Source organism: Microtus oregoni, unplaced genomic scaffold (assembly GCF_018167655.1).
Source record: "Microtus oregoni isolate MIOR12 unplaced genomic scaffold, Mior012 000018F_ref0000195, whole genome shotgun sequence".
In the NCBI taxonomy this organism is placed as follows: domain Eukaryota; kingdom Metazoa; phylum Chordata; class Mammalia; order Rodentia; family Cricetidae; genus Microtus; species Microtus oregoni.
The window spans coordinates 41,183,940-41,204,336 of NW_024543077.1; the positions used below are offsets into that span (position 1 = coordinate 41,183,940).

The 20,397-nt window shown below is 37.6% G+C and overlaps 2 protein-coding genes and 1 pseudogene across 2 annotated transcripts; all 3 read right to left on the reverse strand.

The window, feature by feature from the left end:
- Window positions 1–2,820: 2,820 nt before the first annotated feature.
- Window positions 2,821–3,620, reverse strand: LOC121458859 (annotated as a pseudogene).
- Window positions 3,621–4,501: 881 nt separating this feature from the next.
- LOC121458853 (olfactory receptor-like protein OLF2) lies at window positions 4,502–5,440 on the reverse strand. The gene has a single exon (XM_041668179.1). The coding sequence runs from the start codon at window positions 5,438–5,440 to the stop codon at window positions 4,502–4,504; it is 939 nt and encodes a 312-aa protein (XP_041524113.1).
- Window positions 5,441–19,369: 13,929 nt separating this feature from the next.
- Window positions 19,370–20,305, reverse strand: LOC121458862 (olfactory receptor 5W2-like). Its single transcript, XM_041668186.1, has one exon. It carries the CDS (start codon window positions 20,300–20,302, stop codon window positions 19,370–19,372), a length of 933 nt encoding a protein of 310 aa, XP_041524120.1. The 5' UTR covers window positions 20,303–20,305.
- Window positions 20,306–20,397: the final 92 nt, after the last annotated feature.

Genomic DNA, 20,397 nt, shown 5'->3' on the forward strand with positions numbered 1-20,397 from the left:
TCTTCCACAAATTCAGAGTCTTGCTACCTAATATTACTGTAGCCATAGGGAACCCAGAACTCTTTTCTGGACTCCATGGGAAGTATTTCTGCCTCGCTCCAGCACAGTGTATCTCTGTCTCTTTTGCATGCTCTTGAGATTCTTTTCCTCATTTTGAGCTAACTTTACCAGTCTTGATATGAAGGATGTTCTTTGTCTTCTTGTATCTTCTTTTGTCCTGTTTGAACTTTTGAAGACTTTTGAAGGCCTGTCTTTTTTGCTGAAATAGAGGGTGAGTGGGTCTGGAAGAGATGGGACATGGACGCAGAAAAGGAGGGGAACTGTGGTTGGAATGTGTTGTAAGAGACAAGAATTTATATTCAATAAAAATTTTTAATTAAAATAACTCTTTGAAATATTTCATGGTTTGGAAATTTGGGTAACAGCAACTTTCGCTACACTTAAAATGCTTATTTAAAAAATAATTCACTCTTAAAGATCATTAACAAATGAGAATTTCAAAAGAGAAGAGAGGAAAGGATCTTGAGATGAAAGAGAACAAACTTTTATTTCATATAAACTCAATTGAAAATACATCATAAAGTCCATAGATTCTTTCTAATCTATAGTTATCTTTTTTATTGTTACATGTGCCAGAGAAGTCACTGTTTTTCTTATAGGGTCAAAAAATACCAATAAATATGTATGAAACTCATTTTAAAATGTAAGTAAAATTTTAGTCTTGAAAACTATTAGGATAATTAAAATATACAGGTATGTATTTAGTCATCTATAATAGTCAAAGTTGTAATCATGTTAGATATGTTTTTAAGATTAAACAGAGGTATATTTCAGATAGAAAAATGATCTTCAAATATTTCAAAGATCTACAGATTATGGCACTAATAATGTTTTAAAAACCTAAAGCTTTTTATGATAGTGAGATTTGTCTCCTCTTAGCTTTTTTTCAACAACTTGCAAAGATAATAAAACAGCAAATTTAAAAGAAATCATAAATTATATGGGAAAGACAGAAAGTTAATCTTAATTTTTATTTCTTTTTCCATATTTATTTATTTTATTTTCTGTATATGAGTGTTTGGATTACAGGTTTGTTTTTGAACTACCTGCATTTCTAGTGCCTATGGACATCTGAACCTCAGCAACTGGAGATATACTTAGCTGTAAGCCAGCATGGCAGTGTTAAAAATCAAATAGGAATTCTCTGCAAGAGCAACACTTATTCTAAACAGCTGAGACAACTCTTCAGTCCCAGAAATTTATTTTAACTTCACACTTTTAAATTTTAAAGACAATAGCAATGAAAGAAAGGTTCTTGTGTGTGACATATTTTGTTAAAAAAATATATGACCTTAGAGATTATGGAGATTTAAGAGTCAAGCCAATATTTATTTATTTTGAATGCTGTTCAGCGAATAACCTAAGATGTATATACAGCAGATAATACAATTTTATTAATTGGTTCATGACAGTGATGTTTCTCAGCATGTAATATTAAATATTTTTTTATTTAAGGATATATACAATAGTATTGTCATGGGAAACCCTATAAAAGCATTTTTCTTTCATTACAGAGATCTAAAATAAGATGAATTCTCTTTTATCTGTCACATTCTTCACAACTGTGAAACATAAGAAAGCCTGAAATACGTTTTCAAAATGCACCTTTCTATTCTCAAAGAAAAAGTGCCACTGGGATAGACCAAGATAAATTCTTCTAACTCTGCATATATTCAGTAGGAATGGGCCCAACTATTATGCTGAATAATGTAGTAATAAGAGCGGTGGGGCTGCATCCTCAGCACCCCGGCCACCTGGCTAGCTTATGTCCCGAAATAACAACACACAAATTGTATTCTTTTAAACACTATATCTATCCTCTTCTTGACTAACTCTTGCACCTGAACTAGCCCATTTCTAATAATCTGTGTAGCATCAGTCTTACCAGGAAAGATTCTAGCCTACGTCCATCCTGGGCTGGAGCTTCATGCGTCTGCCTCAGAGAGCAGAGCTATCGCGTCTGCCCGGGAGAGGGGAGCATGGCGTTTCTGAGCTCACTTCCTCTTTCTCCCAGCATTCTGTTCTGTTTACTCCTCCCACCTATGTTTTAACCTATCAGGGCCAAGCAGTTTCTTTATTGCTTAACCAATGAAATCAACAGATTGCTATATGACATTCCCACATCACTTCCCCTTTTTCTGTTTAAACAAAAAAAAAGGAAGGCTTTAATTTTAACATAGCAATATTACATAAAACAAAACAATTATTAAGGAAAAGTTACAATATTTACATCTATTTTATCTTTCTTCATAACTAAGGAAAACTATAACTATCTATATATTCTTTAACTCCATCAAAGACTCCAGAAGGATATAATATTACCCAAGCAAACAAGAACTCTAGAAATGACAGAGACATCTCACTGCCTGGACAGTCACCCAAAGTTTCTCTGTACCGTTGGAGCATCCATCTTCAGCCTACAGGCCCATAGTATCCAGCAGACATTTTCATGAAACAGAAAATTTCAAAGGCAGTCACTATCTGCTTGTCCCGAAGAATGTCTTGCAGACTCTTTCATGAATCAGGAACCACGAAAGATCATCTCTTAGATGAGAATGCTTGCTTGCTTCTAGCAAGCAGAGCAAACCCGAGAAATCGCTACTGCCAAGAAAACATGCTTTACTCTTTCCCAAGCTTTCTCAGGCTTTCAGTGGATTCAGTTGTCCACACGTCTGGGCGCCATTCTGTAGTAACATAATATCAGTTCTTTTTTTTTTTTTGGAAGTTTTATATTTATGTACAGAAAACTCAGCAGTACATTTAACCCAGTTTAGTGGCGAGTTCTTTGGCCTTTGCCTTTTCCAGCTTGGCAATTCAAGCCACAGATTTAGGATCCAGGACGTTGCCTCCCCAGTGGCGCGGATCTCATCATATCTGTCGTTGTAATTGGTCCTAATAGCTTCCACCAGCTTGGCCAGGGCACCCTTGTCTTCCGAGTTAACCTGTGTGAAGGTAACAGTGGTGCACGTCTTCCTATGGACCAGCCGCCCCAGCCTGGCCTTTCCCTTGATAATGCAGTAGGGGACCCCCATCTTGCGACACAGAGCAGGCAGGAAGACCACCAGCTCAATGGGGTCTACGTCGTGGGCAATCACCACCAGCTGAGCCTTCTTGTTCTCTACCAAAGTGGTGACTGTATTGACGCCCGCTCGAAGGACAGGTGGTCTCTTAGTCGGGACATCCCCTTTGCCAGCAGCTTTCTTCTCAGCACGGGCCAGCAGCCTCTGCTTCTTTTCCTGCTTGGTCTCTGGCCTGTACTTGTGAGCAAGTTTAAGCAACTGGATAGCTGTTTGCCGGTCCAGGGCTTGGGTGAACTGGTTAATGGCTGGAGGAACTTTGAGCCGCTTATAGAGGATGGCCCTCTGCCGCTGCAGCCTAATGTAGCGGGGCCATTTGACGAAGCGCGTGAGATCTCCCTTGTGCTGGATGTCCTGCCCAATGCTGAAGTTCTTAGGCCTCTTCTCAAACAAAGGATTCACCACCTTCTTTGCCTCCTGCTTCTTCACGACGGCGGTGGCCGGGGCCACCTTCTTCCCCTTGGCCTTCTTTCCCTTGGGCATCTTGCCGGGCTGGAGGAGACTATAATATCAGTTCTTAACTATGAGAGAAAGAAGGGAAGTATAGAGAAGAAAGTTAGAATTCAAGATACAATAAAAACCTGGGGCTGTTGATTATGAAGACTTTGCTGATGACAACTGAGGAAGAACTCACAACATATTGCCTTTTGGCCAGTATGTCATTTCTAAGCCAAAGACAAGAAACCATTTAATACAAGGTAAAATTACTATAATGAAATGAAAAGGAAGTGTTATTAAATTTTTAATTCACCCACATATATTACTTTTGCAAAGTGTATAGCCCTATTCATTCAATATCTGTTTTTTAATGGGAAAACTTTATTCAAACATGAAAATAGGACATGTTAAAATACCAAAACCTAAATAGTATAAATATTACCTCCATAGAATGAGTGTCCAAAGAAGGTGTCTTTTATTAGCTTGTGCTTTTATTTAGTTATTAATTATTTACTAGAGTATCATGGACATAGATAAAGTGATACTAGTGTTCAGAAATATTGCAAAAACAAAGCCAAACAAAAATCTCTTTTTAAAATGCATTTTGAATGCATAAGCTACTTTTATTAGACCCATTTAGTGAAAACTAGAGGGTAAGTTGAGAAGTACTAGTTGTAAGGAGTTTGCTGGGCTTCATTGTATCTCATTTATCAATGAGGAAAGGTATGATATAACCCTCTTTGCAAAATTTAGGATGATGAATTAGCTATTGTTTATTAATTTAAACACTAAGGTCAGTGGTTGTTTGCATTACATCCAATTCTCTTTAGACAATATTGTGAAAGTTGTACACAAGGAATTCTATATTAATGCTTGTAAACTCAGTCTGACAATATTTTACTCATTTTGAAATGGAAAACAGAACTTCATCCAGCCTGCAAGTTAATACTCATTGCTTTCTTCAGAGCCCCTTTCACATCCTTATTTCTTAAACTGTAGATCAGTGGGTTTAACATAGGAATCACAACTGTGTAGAAAACAGAGGCCATTTTGTTGGTACCCATCGAGTAACTTGAGCTATGTCGGAAGTACATGAAAAGGAGAGTTCCGTGAAAAATAGCCACCGCCGTGAGGTGGGAGGCGCATGTAGAAAATGCTTTCTGTCGGCCCTCAGCAGAGTTCATCCTGCAGATGGTAGCTATGATGTAGCAGTAGGAGAGAAGGACAGTGACAATGCTGCACCCCACCACACAGCCAATGAAGGTGAACATCACTATCTCATTGATGGACGTATCTGAGCAGGACAGAGCCAGCAATGGTGGAATGTCACAGAAGAAGTGGTTGATGATATTTGAATTACAGAAGGACAGTCGGAATGTGCAGCATGTGTGGATTGCTGAGTCCACTAAGCCTACCACATAGGCGACAGTCACGAGCTGGATACAGACCTTCTTAGACATTGCAATCGTATAGAGCAGTGGATTGCAGATGGCAACATAACGGTCATAGGCCATGACAGCCAACATGAGACATTCTACATCTGCAAACGCTCCAAAAAAATACATTTGAACAGCACACAAATTATAAGTAATCCTCTTCTGTTCAGACAAGAAATCAGCAAGCATCTTGGGAGAGACTGTGGAGGAGTAGCAGACATCACAGAAGGACAGATTGCTCAGGAAATAGTACATAGGTGTGTGCAGCTTGGGATCCAGCTTGATCAGCAGGATCATGCCTAGATTAGCAATTACAGTTAGGCCATAAACTAGGAAGAAGAAGACAAAGAGGGCCTGTTGCACATCTTGTCTGCTAGAGAGTCCTAAGAAGACGAATTCAGTAAACACGGTGACGTTCGCAAGTGTCATTGTTCTAGTCTGGAAACCCTTGGATTTCAATAAAAAAAAAAAAAACGGAAGGTGACAGTTATAGTTTTCTGCGTTTATAGTTAAACTCTTTGTCTTTTCATTATAACAGAATTAAAATAGATAAAACCACCATGGCTTTAAGAAGGCCATCTCATGCTCATTGTATCAATTTTCAGATTTGTTTCTGAGCAAATCTGTCTCCAGAACTTGTAACAATGCTTATTTTTTCTTTATTTCATTTTGACTTTTATGCAGCATTTGAATCAATTGACTTGTGCTAATAATTCTTGAAAAGTCATTCCAATTAAAATCTATGTTGCACCTTTTCACTCCTTTACTCTAACAAACTACATGGATAAATGGAAGTTGACAGTTACAGGAACACATATTTCATTTAATTAGTTATGCATAGTTATATGAACATATAAAATTAATATATAATATACATGTATATATATATGTTTATATATGTTTGAGGCATGACTAGTAATAAAAAACACATACAAAATCTAAAAAGTATCATATTGATAACAGATTTCTAAAACTTGAGTATATTGTTTTAAGTACTTTTCTCAGTATACAGATCATTAAAAAGTAGTGATTTTATTTAAAGTAATTATAGCATTTAAGATTCATAAAATTACATATCTATTATTAAAATAATAAATGATTTTTACCAACGTCCCAAGTCCATCTTAACACGTTTAATTCCCATGTTACTTTCGATCAGCATTAAGATTTTTAGTGTTCAAAAAACAGATATTTGCTTTCTTACATATCTGCTTTCATACATGTATTTAGCATAAAAAAATAAAAAGAATTAAAGAAAAGTTAGTTGAAAAACAGCAAACATTACTGTACCTTATCCAGGTTAGAGATGTTAGCGTTAGTAGTTCTACCTGTATAGACACAACACTCTCTCTGGAATTGCCCTAAATATAAGTCTCTCTTCATGGGCCCTGGATGCTTACAACTTGGTCTCTCAGGAATAAGTTATAATAACATGGTTTATCATTGTGTATTTGATATAAGTAGGTGATTAAAGTGCATTCCTATTATTAGTTTTAAAATATTCCTTTGAAACTAATTACCACAGTTTGCAACATCACAATGATACCAATTACTTTTGTATTAATTAGTTTCTATTCATTACTCCCTATATATTTTGTGATTCTATAAATTAGGGAGCCAATAGATATCCATCCATCTGCACATATTTACACTCATGAAATAAAATTAATAAATCATACACTTGCAGAAATGCATTCACATTTTGTTAGTGAAGGCAACAAACACTATAAATTAGTTCACTGTATAAAAATAACTAGTGATTATTTTTGAATCAATAGATAATTTTTCATTTTATTGAAAATATACGTTTTTCTTACAGAATTTATCCTAGTTATCTTTCCCTTTCTTCTACTCCTCCCAGTCTTTCTTCACCTACCCTCACATCGTGATCCACTCCATTTCTGTCTCTCATTAGAAAACAAACAGGGTCCTAAGGGATAATAATAAAATAAAATATGATAAAAGAAAAACTAAAATTTCAATTTGATTAAAACAAACAGAAGGAAAAGAGAACAAGAGAAGACACAGAAGAAAGGGACCCACTCATTCACATTTTCAAGGATCCCATAAAAGCATTAGATTTCAAATAACAAGTGATGTCATAATGTACACACTTTACATATATTTAAATAATGTTATTAGAAACAAGTATTTCAGCTTACTAATATATTTTTTGCTTCCAGTAGTACTTGTATAGTTTATATTAAGTTTTTCATATCATATAATATTTAAATATGTCTTAAATCACTCATTCATAGCTTATTACACCAAAGTGTTTTCTCAAAGTGAATTCTAATAAATAACATAAATAAATATTCACTCTTAGTTAAGGCCACTTTTAAATTAATTAAACCTAATTATTGTCATATAGCATTAATTTTTTTCCTATCTACAGAGGTTGGAGATATTTTATATACAATAAAATATACCAAAGAAAAACATATAGGCATCCTCCTGAATATTAACCTTCAGCAAGCAATGAAAGGAGACAGAGACAGAGACCCACATTGGAGCACAGGACTGAAATCTCAAGGTCCAAATCAGGAGCGGAGGGAAAGAGAGCGCAAGCAAGGAACTCAGGACCGCGAGGGGTTCACCCACACACTGAGACAATGGGGATGTTCTACTGGGAACTCACCAAGACCAGCTGGCCTGGATCTGGAAAAGCCTGGGATAAAACCGGACTCTCTGAACATAGCGGACAATGAGGACTACTGAGAACTCAAGAACAACGGCAATGGGTTTCTGATCCTACTGCACGCACTGGCTTTGTGGGAGCCTAGGCAGTTTGGATGCTCAACTTACTAGACCTGGATGGAGGTGGGTGGTCCTTGGACTTCCCACAGGTCAGGGAACCCTGATTGCTTTTCGGGCTGGGGGGGGGGGGGCTTGATTGGGGGAACGGGAGGGAAGTGGGAGGCGGTGGCGGGGAAGAGACAGAAATCTTTAATAAATAAATAAATTAAAAAATATATATCCTGATTTCCTAAAAAACTTTCTGTCTTAAACACAAAGGTGAAAAAAATAAGGAATGAGAATCTTAGCTACTTGAGGTTTTACTAAATTCAGGATATTCTCAAGTCAATTACATTGAAGCAGATTCTCCTTAAGTGAATCATGGTACAGAAACTATAGCCTCAGGCTGATAATGTTTGAATGGGATCTGTTGGTTGATATGACAAAAAAAAATGTGTAGTGGTCAGGAAAATGTGTAATGATCATCAACATTATCTTGACAACATGATTCATATTTGCTTTATTCAATGCTCACAAACTCTCTATATGAACATAAATACAGCAAAAATTATACAGTGCAAGAATGCACAAACTTGTTCTTAGGCTGTGTAATAGCTGATTTTGCCTATATGGTTTATTTTGTATTTTTACAAAACTCCCTGGTTTCTAAAAGGATACAATATTTATGATCAGTGTTGTTTTAACAACCATCATTGTCTTTTAATTGTCCCATGGATGAGTTTCTCCAATATTGACAGGGAATAATTGATCCAAATTAGATACTGATACCTGTAGGAGGCACCTTAAACAATTTTCTGATGGCAAAGTGTTACCCTGCCTGCCCCGTGTTGATCTTTATTAAATAATCCAGTTCCAGCCTTTGCCATAGCTTCTGCATACTTCAAAAAGCTGGTGGATCATGTTAGGATTATCTCTAGAAAAATCATTGTTTCTAGGAGCACCTTCTCTACAATCCCTTTTCAAATGACCTGCTTACCACAATTCAAACGTTTGGCATTTTGAATTTTCTTAGAATTTTTATAAATTACTTCTTCTATCAAAACAGCATCGTAAGGGTAAGATTCAATATCACCTTGATATTGAATCTATTCATCTACTGTTGCTGACTGAGCTATTAAAGGCTAAATCATCCTTTTAAATTTTTAAATATTAGCCGGGCGTTGGTGGCGCACGACTTTAATCCCAGCACTCGGGAGGCAGAGGCAGGCGGATCTCTGTGAGTTCGAGACCAGCCTGGTCTACAGAGCTAGTTCCAGGACAGGCTCCAAAGCCACAGAGAAACCCTGTCTCGAAAAACCCAAAAAAAAAAAATTTTAAATATTATTTTCAAAAGTCAATGTTTTAATTAATACTTTTCTGACTTCTGATTCTGATACATTCTATTTACAGCTGAAGTCAATCTTTATAAAAAAAATCAGTGAAGACTTCTTTTGGGCATTGTTTAATATTAATAATTGACTCAGTCCTCTTTCATGATTCTTCAACTTTGTCCTAAGCATTCAAAACTGTTAGCTACATAGGGAAACAGTGTGATCATCAGATTCAAAATCTCTTAGCAATTCAGCATATTAGCCTCCAACTAGAAGCTGATCTTGAGAAAATAATTCCCATTAGCATCATTTTATTGTTTTATGACCCTAGCTTCCTCTGTTCACCATGTTCACCTTTATAACTGAGAACTAGTTTCCAATATTGCATGAGCTAAATCAGTTTCTTCCTGCAGCGGTGTGGTAGGTTTTTTTCCAAACACCTCTGTCTGTGTGTGAGTATTTTTCTCATTTTCATTAGTAAGTCTTCCAAAAACTTGAATTTTATCAACAGTAGGTCTTGTATCTTCAATCAAATTCTTTCTTTGCTACACTTTATTTAGTTGGTGATTCATGCATCCATAGGTTCCTGTTGACTTACCCAGATTTTCTAAGTTTTTGTTTTCTTTATTGCTTTAATTTGAATTTTAAAGTCCTAAAATATTTCCTTCAGTGGTTTGATAGTTTTTTTTTTCTTGTATTCCTTGGCTTTCTTTAAGGTGATACAGAATGGCCTTTTGTACAAATTTTGCTCTTAAAAGTTGATGAATAAAGTTTTTTTTTTTTGGCCAATAACTTAGGAGAGTAAATCCAGACAGGGAATCCAAACAGAGATATATGGAGAGTAGGTAGAGTCTATCGGATGCCAGTTAGCAACTTAGGAAAGAAGACATGTAGAAAATGAGGTAATGTCATGACCATGTGACAATACATAGACCAATAGAAATGGGTTAATTTATGCTGTAAAAGCTAGATAGTAATAAGCCTGAGCTACCGGTCAAACAATGTTGTAATTAAGATTGTTTCTGTGTGATTTTTTGGGTGTGGACAGCTGGAAAACAATAGCACAGTCTCTAACTACATTAAGAGATTAGCTGATTTCTTCCAATTTTTTTATTTGTCTTTCCTTTTATTTCTTTAGCAGAACTTTTTGTTCCTTTTTAAGGGCCTCTATCATTATCATAAAGTTATTCTTGAGGTCATTTTTCTAGAATATTCAGGTCTTGCTCTTATAGGATCACTGGGTTCTGATGGTGCCATATTTTCCTTTCTGCTGTTGAATGTATTCTTACACTGATATTTACTAATCTGTTCTTCCAAGGGGTATGGATTGTACCTGTGTCTATGTAGTCTCCTGAGATTTTGAGGAGGGCTGGCCAAGGGGAAGATGACCAAGTCCATGGGTTTGGGTGGTGGAGTGTATCTTTGGGGAGCAGAAGCCAGAAGGGTAGTGCAGTGGTGATAGAGCATGGAGGCAGGTCTCTCTCCTGACTGCAGGTTGTTGGGACTAAACAAGAGTAATGGAGTAAGTGCCAGAGCCCATTGTCCTTGCTGGTTCTGAGATGGGATGAAGAGGGACACTGAGTGCCCTAGGGTTTAGAGTCGGGTTCAGTTGGGAGGCCAGTCACTTGGCTGTACTTTTAAGCTGGTGTGAGATGTGCCTGTGCCTATGTAGTCTGTTGGGGTTTGTAGGGCAGGGATGGCCATGTGGAGAATGACCAGGTACATGGGTTTGGGTGGAGAAGTAGGTCTTGGGTAAACAGAATCCAGTGGGTGGTGGTCATGGTGGTAGTGCAGGCTAGGGGAGTTCTCTCACCTGCTGGCTAATGGCTGAGGATTCAAGATTTTTTTAAAAAATATTATCTAACATTCTCTTTAAGGGCTTCCTAAAAAATTCTAAAAAGGGTTTCACTAAGTCTGCTAACTTCCTATTTGTCCATAGCAGCAGGCCATTGCTGAGTTTGAGCTCCTTCTGCTGAGTGTGAGACCACTTTCTGGAATCCCCAGCATCAGCAACTGCAGTGGCATGAACTTTTGTTAGTTTAGTGGTGCCACGTGTAGGATGCCACATTGGCAGAACCTGAATCTACTGATGTTTCTGGTAGTAATTGCAGCGTTCCGGTTACTGGCCCATTTCTCAGGCAGTGGTCCAGGGAATCTGTCAACTGTGACTGCAACCAAATGTCGATTTGACTAAATTTCTATGGTTCTATTTATTAATAGAAACTGGAATTCAGAGACTGGGGAAAAAAACTTAGAGAGGTTGAAGAGCAATGAGCTGACCTTCTCTCTTCACTGGTGTCACAAAAAGAGAGGATACTTCTGCTCAGACCAGAAAAAAAAAAGAAAAAGAAAAAAACACACTTAAACTTCAAAGTCTTTCCCGACTACTTCCTGCACATATCTCTATATAGATACACTCTGTACTCACTCTGATTCTCTATGATATATGATACTTTTCATTAATTTGTTGCTGGATCCACCTCCTGACCCAAGGTTTATTTTGGTTAATGAATACAAATGCTAACTCCAGAATCACAGTGTGATGGAAATATCCCACAAATCCCTCCCACTGGCAGCTCTCAGATGCTGGCCTCTTCAAATTGCCTACCCTCCCCCTCCTCTCCCTGTGTTTCTTCTGCCCAAACTGCCCCAGCCTGCCCAGTCAGCAGAGCCAGCCCAGCAGGGAGGGCTTGTTGCTCATAGGCAGCCTCTGAGCCTGAACTCTCCAACTTCTTATCCTTCCACCCTAGTACCCTCTTACCCAAGCAAACTCTCTCTGATACCCAATTTCAACCCACCCACCAGCTACATCCCTTCCCACACCACACTCACTTCCATGGTGAGGTCCCTCACTACATCAGGTGGTTGGTGTTAGGGTTTCCATCCTTGTTCCCTCTCTCTCACTGAACTCTCACAAGTTAAATGTGCCTTGGGTCTTTTACTTCAGACCATACATCACATATCAAAGAGTTCCAATACCTTACTCAGTCCTATGATATTACCTCTCACAATATCTACCTCATACTCTCCAACAACCTCTTCCTTGAAAAGCACGGATGAGTTTGGGGAAAGGCCCATGATCATTTAGATCAAGTACACTAGACAAATATATCTTATCCCACCAGAACTGAGGCACTTGCAGACATAGGACTCTGACTGGGACTACAATTAGAGATATCACTTGTGTCCTCACTGGACTTACAGGAGCTACCCTTTAGACCACTAATTTTCAAAAATTATAAGACATAATCAAGGATAAGTCTGAAACCCTTCCAAATTTTTCCAATGTCTCACTAGGGCCTGGATACAATACATAAATCTTGACCCTGACACTCTGTACAGCGAACAGCTCTCATGACTTATTTTTGGCCAGACTCAAATGTCTGGATACCAGACTCTTTACTCCCCAGGCTAATGCATTAATCTGGACTTCAAGTTCTTCCACTGTATGGGTAAAAATATCCAAAGACACAAATATCAGCTTCCAGCTAAGGCTATTCAAACTACTGATTTGGGGTACTAAAATGGAAGGGCTTCCAGGTCATTGTGACACATGTAAAAAGCAGGGCTACTGGGTCTGAGCCTGTCCAACTCCTCATAGACCTAAAGGTTTCTGTCCCAAGTGGCATCAGGAATGTCACTCGAGTTCAGACTGCCCCTGAGATGCCACTTCCTTGAGGTCATCTGACCTCTATAGCCACATGTGAGCTTAGTGTCTGAGGACTAATAGGACCCAGACTCTTTTCCAAACCTGACCAAGCCCACACTATAGCCAGGTGCTGGTGGTCAATGACTTTAGTCCTAGCACTCAGGAGTGATGTGGGAAGGTCATTTGTCAATCTGTTGTTTCCTTGGTTAATCAATAAAGAAAACTGCTTGGTCTGATAGGTCAAAAAATTAGGTAGGTGGAGTAGACAGAACAGAATGCTGGGAAGAAGAGAAGTGAGCCAGATGCCATGCCTCTCTGCTCTGGGTCAGATGTTATGGAGCCAGATGCAATGAAGCTCCAGCCCAAGATAGATGTACACTAGAATCTTCCTGGTAATACAGCACTTCGTGGTGCTACACAGATTATTAGAAATGGATTAGTCAAGATATGAGAGTTAGCCAAGAAAAGGCTAGATATAATGGGCCAGGCAGTGTTTAAATGAATACAGTTTGTGTGTTGTTATTTCGGGGCATAAGCTAGCCAGGAAGCCAGGAACCAGGTGGCTGGAACACAGCCCGCTACTCCTTCTACACAGGAGATAGAATCAGGTGGATCTCTGAGAGTTTGAGGCCAGGCTGGTCTAGAAAGTGAGTCACCCAAGTCCTATATTCCCTGGTGCTTTCACATCTCTTACCACCCCCAATTTCCTGGAAACGTTGACCAAACTAATAGAACACCTAAGGAAACCTTGACTAAACTTTCTCTCAGATTACACTTAAACTGACTCAAACTCTTCCATTTAGCAATCTTTCTCCTACTCATCCACACACATTGTGACACCTTCTTCCGAGGCCACTTTCAGATCTTCTGGCTTACACTCTACAACCAGAAGATAAATTCTCCCCGACCCTCTTAATCTGCTATTCTTTCCCTTAAAATCTAAGTGATAGAGGCCTTGTACCATGGTGCTCAATACTTCACTGTAAGTTCTGCAGCTTTGAAATGAAAGTTCCCTCAAAATCAAGTTTAACAATTGTTTTCCAGCAAAGGAGGGATTCCCTAAGAAAAGTATTGCAGCTTTAAATTGGTAAATATGTCACGATGCACAACAAATCTCACACAAGGGGATTATTGGAATAGAAATGCCCTGGAGAATGACTGCCTGTGCTTAAGTGAAAAGCAAAAGCAAACTGATAAGATTTCAGGGCTTATAGAGGACTTTGCATGGGGGGATACTTTCCAGTGTGGCCTAGGATTGGTGGACTTTTGGTATCTGATTTGGTCAAGATCAGAGATTTGTGGGATTATGTGCTCAGGGACTGGTAGTTTCCGTAGCCTGACTCTGGCCCAAGTCCAGGGATTGATGATATTTCAAGTCCTTAATACTGGTTTCTAGGTCAAGTCAGGGGCAGGATAGTTTTCCTTGGACCTGGTCTCCAGGTCAACTCGGGTCAGATTGTGATTTTCCTGGTCCTTTTTGCCCTGCACCAACTGCAGCCAGACATTGAGGAATACCATTCTGGATTCACGTATTCCATCTCATACCCTTTATTTCCCCTCCTCCCACACCATCCCTCCACCTCAACCCACATTCTCAACCTTACTCACAGGGCCTTGCTCCCTCAGGATAACCTGTTCTTTGCTGCCCCCTATTCCCAAGCAAGATGATCTTTTTTTTTTCCATTTCCATCTCTCCTCTACCCCCATAAAAACATTTTGCAGTTCCAAATAAGAAAACCCCTCAGCACTCAAAAGTATTCTACTCAAATCATAGGTTGGACCTCTGGTCCCACAAATGGATACAGTAACCCAGTTATGATCCACATCCAGCCCCACTCTAGTTCAAAAGTTCCCAACATTTTCCTGTTTTACCTTCAAATTCCAGGGGCTGACATAATTATCCTGAATATAGGGAAAATCCATTCTATTCCCATAGAATTCACTGGATACATAGTATCAAACTCAAGTTAGCACATTTCTATTAAGGACCAGGCTTCCTCAGCCCAACAAAGGAAATAATGTACAACTCCTAATATATCTTGTAGATCCATGGGAGAACAGATGGGCTACTATGATCCAGAGTAAGCTTTAAGTTTAGTCCATACCTGCAGGAACAATTGTTATCCACTTCCAGCTGGTCCCCCTGACTCCACTAATTAGTGTCTCCTCGGATATATTTGTGTATCGGCACAAATACACGACACAATCAAACCGCACCCAATCCTACCATCTACTTTTGGATGCTCCCATTCACCTCTTATCCCCTTTTTGTGTCCAAATCAATTAAAAAATTCTGTGTGTTCTCAACTTCACCAGTCCCTCTCATAACACCCAGTATTTCCTTTGTGCTGCCTTACAATGCCCCCTCTTAGCTATGATCCCAATTGCCAGTGCTACTATAACCTGTCCTAACTACAGGCCAAATACCTTTCTGCTCTTGGCACTGTGGTTCTCCCCATGGGAACCAGAAGCATCTCCTCATCTACTCTTTTCCAAAAAACCTGTTACTTTCCTTTTTTCTCCTACCACACACTATCACCCCTGTTCTCTAAAGGTCTTGATTTCAGCTCTCACCGAGGCTCCCAGGGCCAGGTGGGCACAGGTGTCTCTAGTGGTATAATGTGAATTTTTCTGACTCTATAGTTCTAAATGTGACTGGACCTTGCTTTCTGGTGCCAGTGATCTCATTATTAACCCTATATGGACAATCTGCACTCTACTTGTTTATCCAAGGAACTTTGACATCAACTAAGGTGACAAAAGGGTCTCTCTCTCTCTCTAGTCTGGAAGTCACTGGCTAATCTAGTCTCTCGAGCTTGTAAGACTCACAAATTTGCCTGTTTCTGCTTTTCAAGCACTGGGATATACAAGTGCTTGTCACATGAGTTTTGGAAACACAGGTGTTAGTGAATCTGCTACTAAATTTGATATTTCTTCACCCCAAAATAAGAAATGTGTGGAGAATGGACAGCTCACATCAATTTCCCTGAGATATCTGTGTTTTAATCGAGAACCTTAATGTTTTAGTCTTATGGGTAAAGACTTGGAATAAACTTTAAGCAAACACACCCAAACAAGTGAAGATGGTAAATAAAATGAAAATGACAAAAAGTGCCTGCATTTCATCATATTGTTTGTTGTCACTGATAAATTTAATATACTAATCTCAGTCAACTATTTATAACAGTCTTTGTTCAGGGAATAAGTGGCCTGGCATTTCCTTATGGGCTTATTTTTAATGAATTTGCCCCACAAAATGCTAAATTCCTTGATTTCTGTTTCAGAGAAAGATAGCAGAGTTTTAATAAAGGAAATGTGCTCTGAAAGATAGCAGAGTTTTAATAATGGAAATGTGTTTTGTACCTTTGTCTAGGACAGTTATACTTTATTACTTTTCAATCATAGGTTGAATGTCTACTATACAAGGATATGCATCTGCACTATTAGCTAAATAAAGCTCTTAATGGTGATGTACTTGAAATGGCTGCAGATTCAAAGTAATAAATAAATTCTGTGTTTCTGTCTTTCCAGTGCTGATATTATAAGCACAAACCACACACCACCATGCAGGACTTTTATTTTTACCAGAGAGTAGGGAGTTCTAAGGATGAAACTCATATCTACTAAATGACTGGCCCATCTCCCTAAACAAAGATAATATCCTAAACATTTAGAAAAATAGTAATTTACTGATAGTCCACTTTGGATTCTAGTATTATTTTAACTTGTTTTCTGATTTGATACTGTGTATTGCTTTCAAGAAAGATTAATGCAAACATTGTGGGTAAGTTTGAAATCTTTGGTGGTTAAGAGTGCATACTGTCCTTGCAGAGGACTAGAGTTTGCTTCCAAGCACCCAAGCCAGACATCTCACAAATGCCTATAACTCCAGATTTGAGGTATCAGATACTTCTTTTGGACTCTATAGGGATCTGCACTCACGTATGTACATACTTATACTCTGAAAAAACATATGCACATACTTAAAAATAAATATTTTTTTCAATCTTTCATTCTCTCCTTTCACATAGATCCCTGAGTCTATGGGTATTGATTTCACAAAGACATCTCATTCAGTGCTAAGTACTCCAAAATCTCTCATTCTTTGCACATTGTCCAGTTGTGTTAGTTATCATCTATTGCACGAAGAAGCTTCTCTGATGAGGATTTGTCAATGCACTGATCTCTGGGGATAGTATTATATCACATCTAGTCTCAGACTCTTGACTACTTTAGTAGTGTATTAGTTCTAGCCCTAAAGAGTGGGGTCAGGGGATGTGTGACACCAGAAAACAATATTTTCCAAACATGAAACAGGGTCAATACACATATGACCTCACAGAGACACTGACAACATGAGACCTACACAGGTTCAAACTACATAAAATACCAGCAATGAGTAAAAGTAAGTATACACAAATTCCCACCCATAACTAAGAAGTTACTGGCAACTGATAGCTTTTGGGAAAGTGGAAAATAGCTTTCTCCAAAGAGTATATTAACCACAAACAGGGCAGACAAATGCTCAGATGTAGTTGGCTAACATAAAAAAAAGAATCAATGTTTTGGGGCACTCTTTGTTTTCTTTGGTGTGGTTTTTTGTTTGTTTGTTTCCTATTGATTTTTTTGTGTTTGTGCTTAGTTTTATTTTTGATTTTACTTTGAAGAGAAGAAGCATAAAGTTGAACAAGTAGGGAAGTGAGAATAATCTGGAAGGAGGTTGCGAAGTGCAAGAAGAAAAATAGAATGTTTTTCAAAGTCTAGATACATTTAGTACAGATGACACAATTAGATGGACATCAAATTTTTTTCCAGAAGAAATATTCTTCCCCATAGGTGTTTTCTACAATGGTTCTGATATTCTTCAACAATTCCCTAAGTGTTACTTTGAAAACAGAAAAGTCCCTGCTACTTAGTACAAGTATGAAATGTTTTTGCACAAGATACCGTAAAATGGCAGCAGAAAATTTTAATATGGGAAATGCAGTTGCAGATACAGTTTTGATCAACAATATAGTGTGCCTTGGGCTTAATTTTCTAACCTTTCAGATATGATCTTATTTCCATCATCTTAAATAACTTCCCAAGATAAATGATTTTATCTTTTATGAGTAATATGAATAGTTACATGGTAAGAATTCAGACCAATGCTATCTTCTATCATAGATCCTATAAAATATTCAAAATATATACATTACCCTAAACTTATCTATAACAAGGTACCTAGTAAGACATCATAATGTTCTTACTTGGTTTGGGTTTTGAAAAATTTATTTATATTTCCTCTTTGTTTCTAAGTCACAAACCAGGAGATAGGATCACAGACGGGAAACTGACCATCATTGAATAGAGACCCTTTTCAGCAACATGCTTGACACACACAATTAATAAACCGAATGATGTGCTTAGGAGGGTACTATTTTTGAATCACAGGGTGAACAATTAATGATGGCTTTAAAGTAATAAGAAAAGGGAAAAAAAGTTGAAGGGATGGGATTAGTTGAGAAATGTTTGTGACCTTGTCTTGGCAATTTGTTACATTTTATATTATTTTACCTTTAATTGGCATATAAAGCTGCAGAACTTATTGGAGATATGTATGAAATTAATACTCATGAATGCAACATATAAACAACAAATTGTAACAGTTACCTTACCCAACATCTCAAGAATATTTTGTTAATGATTCAAAATTTAAAATCATCTCTCCTGAATAGTTTCTGACCATATCAATTTTATGATATTCAGAACCCCAATAAATCATGAATATTGTGAAATCAAAACAAATCAGTTAGAAAATAATAATAATATGCAGTAAACAATTTTATTAAAAACTGATCCAATATCTGGATGGATATTCCAATAAGGAAGGCATTTCAGGTATCAAAGAGGAGTAAGTAGGAGGGGAAAAGAGTGAAGAGAGCATCATGGGGGTGAACGTGCTCAAAGTACAATCAAAACATTTATAAAATAATCAAGAACACGATCAGCATCAACAAATGGAGAAAGGAGAAACAGTACCATTTTGCTCCTAGTTCCTTATGTATGAAAATTTTTCCATGAATATTCATTCTCTGACTATCTCAGGATAGATAGTGGTTACTTCTTGCATCTAGAGTCTTTTCTTCTCCTCAAAGCTGTGCCTGTCAATCTTTAGCTCCCAAACTACATGTGTCCATTCCAAAAGAACTTGGCTTCTTTATAGTCTAGATTGGGAGATTATGTTAGCAATTAGAATAATATGCCTTTTGATTACTAATGAATTACTTCATTATAAAATATATTTTTAAAAGATTATAATTTCTAATAAACTGAAGAGTCTATTAGCAAAAAAAATTGAACACAATATCCCATATGATAAATATGTAAAAGACTCAAGTAAAATCTATTCCATAGTCAAGAAAAAAATTTTAGATCTACTTAAAATTTTGGAATTTTTCCTAATGTAGAGTGTCATGAACTTTGAAGACAAAGAAATAAGGTATAAAATATTAGGAATCATAAAATATAGGTATATTCTGACTTACAAATGTATTCATTAACCAATTTAATATTTAGCTATCTTTATGAAATAGTATATATTTGTAATAAAACAAGGGGTTACATGTATGAACAAATTCATATGTTTGTGTGTATCTTTATTTAAAAGAATATTTTATTTTTCAGTTTTTGCAGTGCCTCTTTTACATCTTTGTTCCTAAGGCTGTAAATGAGAGGGTTGAGCATGGGGATCACTAGCGTATAAAACAGTGAAGCCATTTTGTCTTGATCCAGAGAGTAAGCAGAAGCAGGGCGGAAATACATGAAGAGCAGTGTCCCCTGGAAAATGACAACTGCAGTTAAGTGAGAGGCACAGGTGGAGAAAACCTTGAACCTCCCCTCAGTGGAGTGGATTTTTAAGACCGATGCAATAATGTAACAATAAGAAACAAGGATTCCTGAGATGGTGCTCAGTTCAATGAGACCAAAAATAACAAAAGTAATTAACTCATTGACCTGTGTATCTGAGCAAGATAGTAACAAGATGGGAGGGATATCACAGAAAAAATGATTAATCTCATTAGATCCACAGAAACATAACCCAAAGGTCATTATAGTATGCATCACAGTATCTATTATTCCTACTACATAAACTCCAGCTAGGAGGTGGTAACAAACCCTACTGGACATCTCTACGCCATACATCAACGGATTGCTGATGGCCTTATACCGATCAAAGGCCATCACTGCCAGCAGCATGCACTCCGCATCTACAAAGATACAGGTGAAGAAAAACTGCAAGGCACAGCCAATGAAAGATATAGATTTGTGCTTTTCCATTAGGTCCACCAGCATCTTTGGTCCAACTGCAGTGGAGTAGCAGAGGTCTGAGAAAGAGAGGTGGCTGAGGAAGAAGTACATTGGTGTGTGAAACTGGGGATCCATTCTGATTAAGACAATCATTCCAATATTCGTCAGAAGAATAATGAGATAAATGAGAAGAAATAAAATGAATAGAACCACTTCCATAGCAGAGTTGTTAGTAATTCCCAATAGAATAAATTGTGTGATTGAAGAGCAGTTTCCTTCATCCATTCTTCTTTGTTCTTTGTTTTCATGGTAGCAAACAGCATTAAAAAAAGACAGAGTAATTTATCTATCCAAAAATATTGTTGTCAATATTGATAATC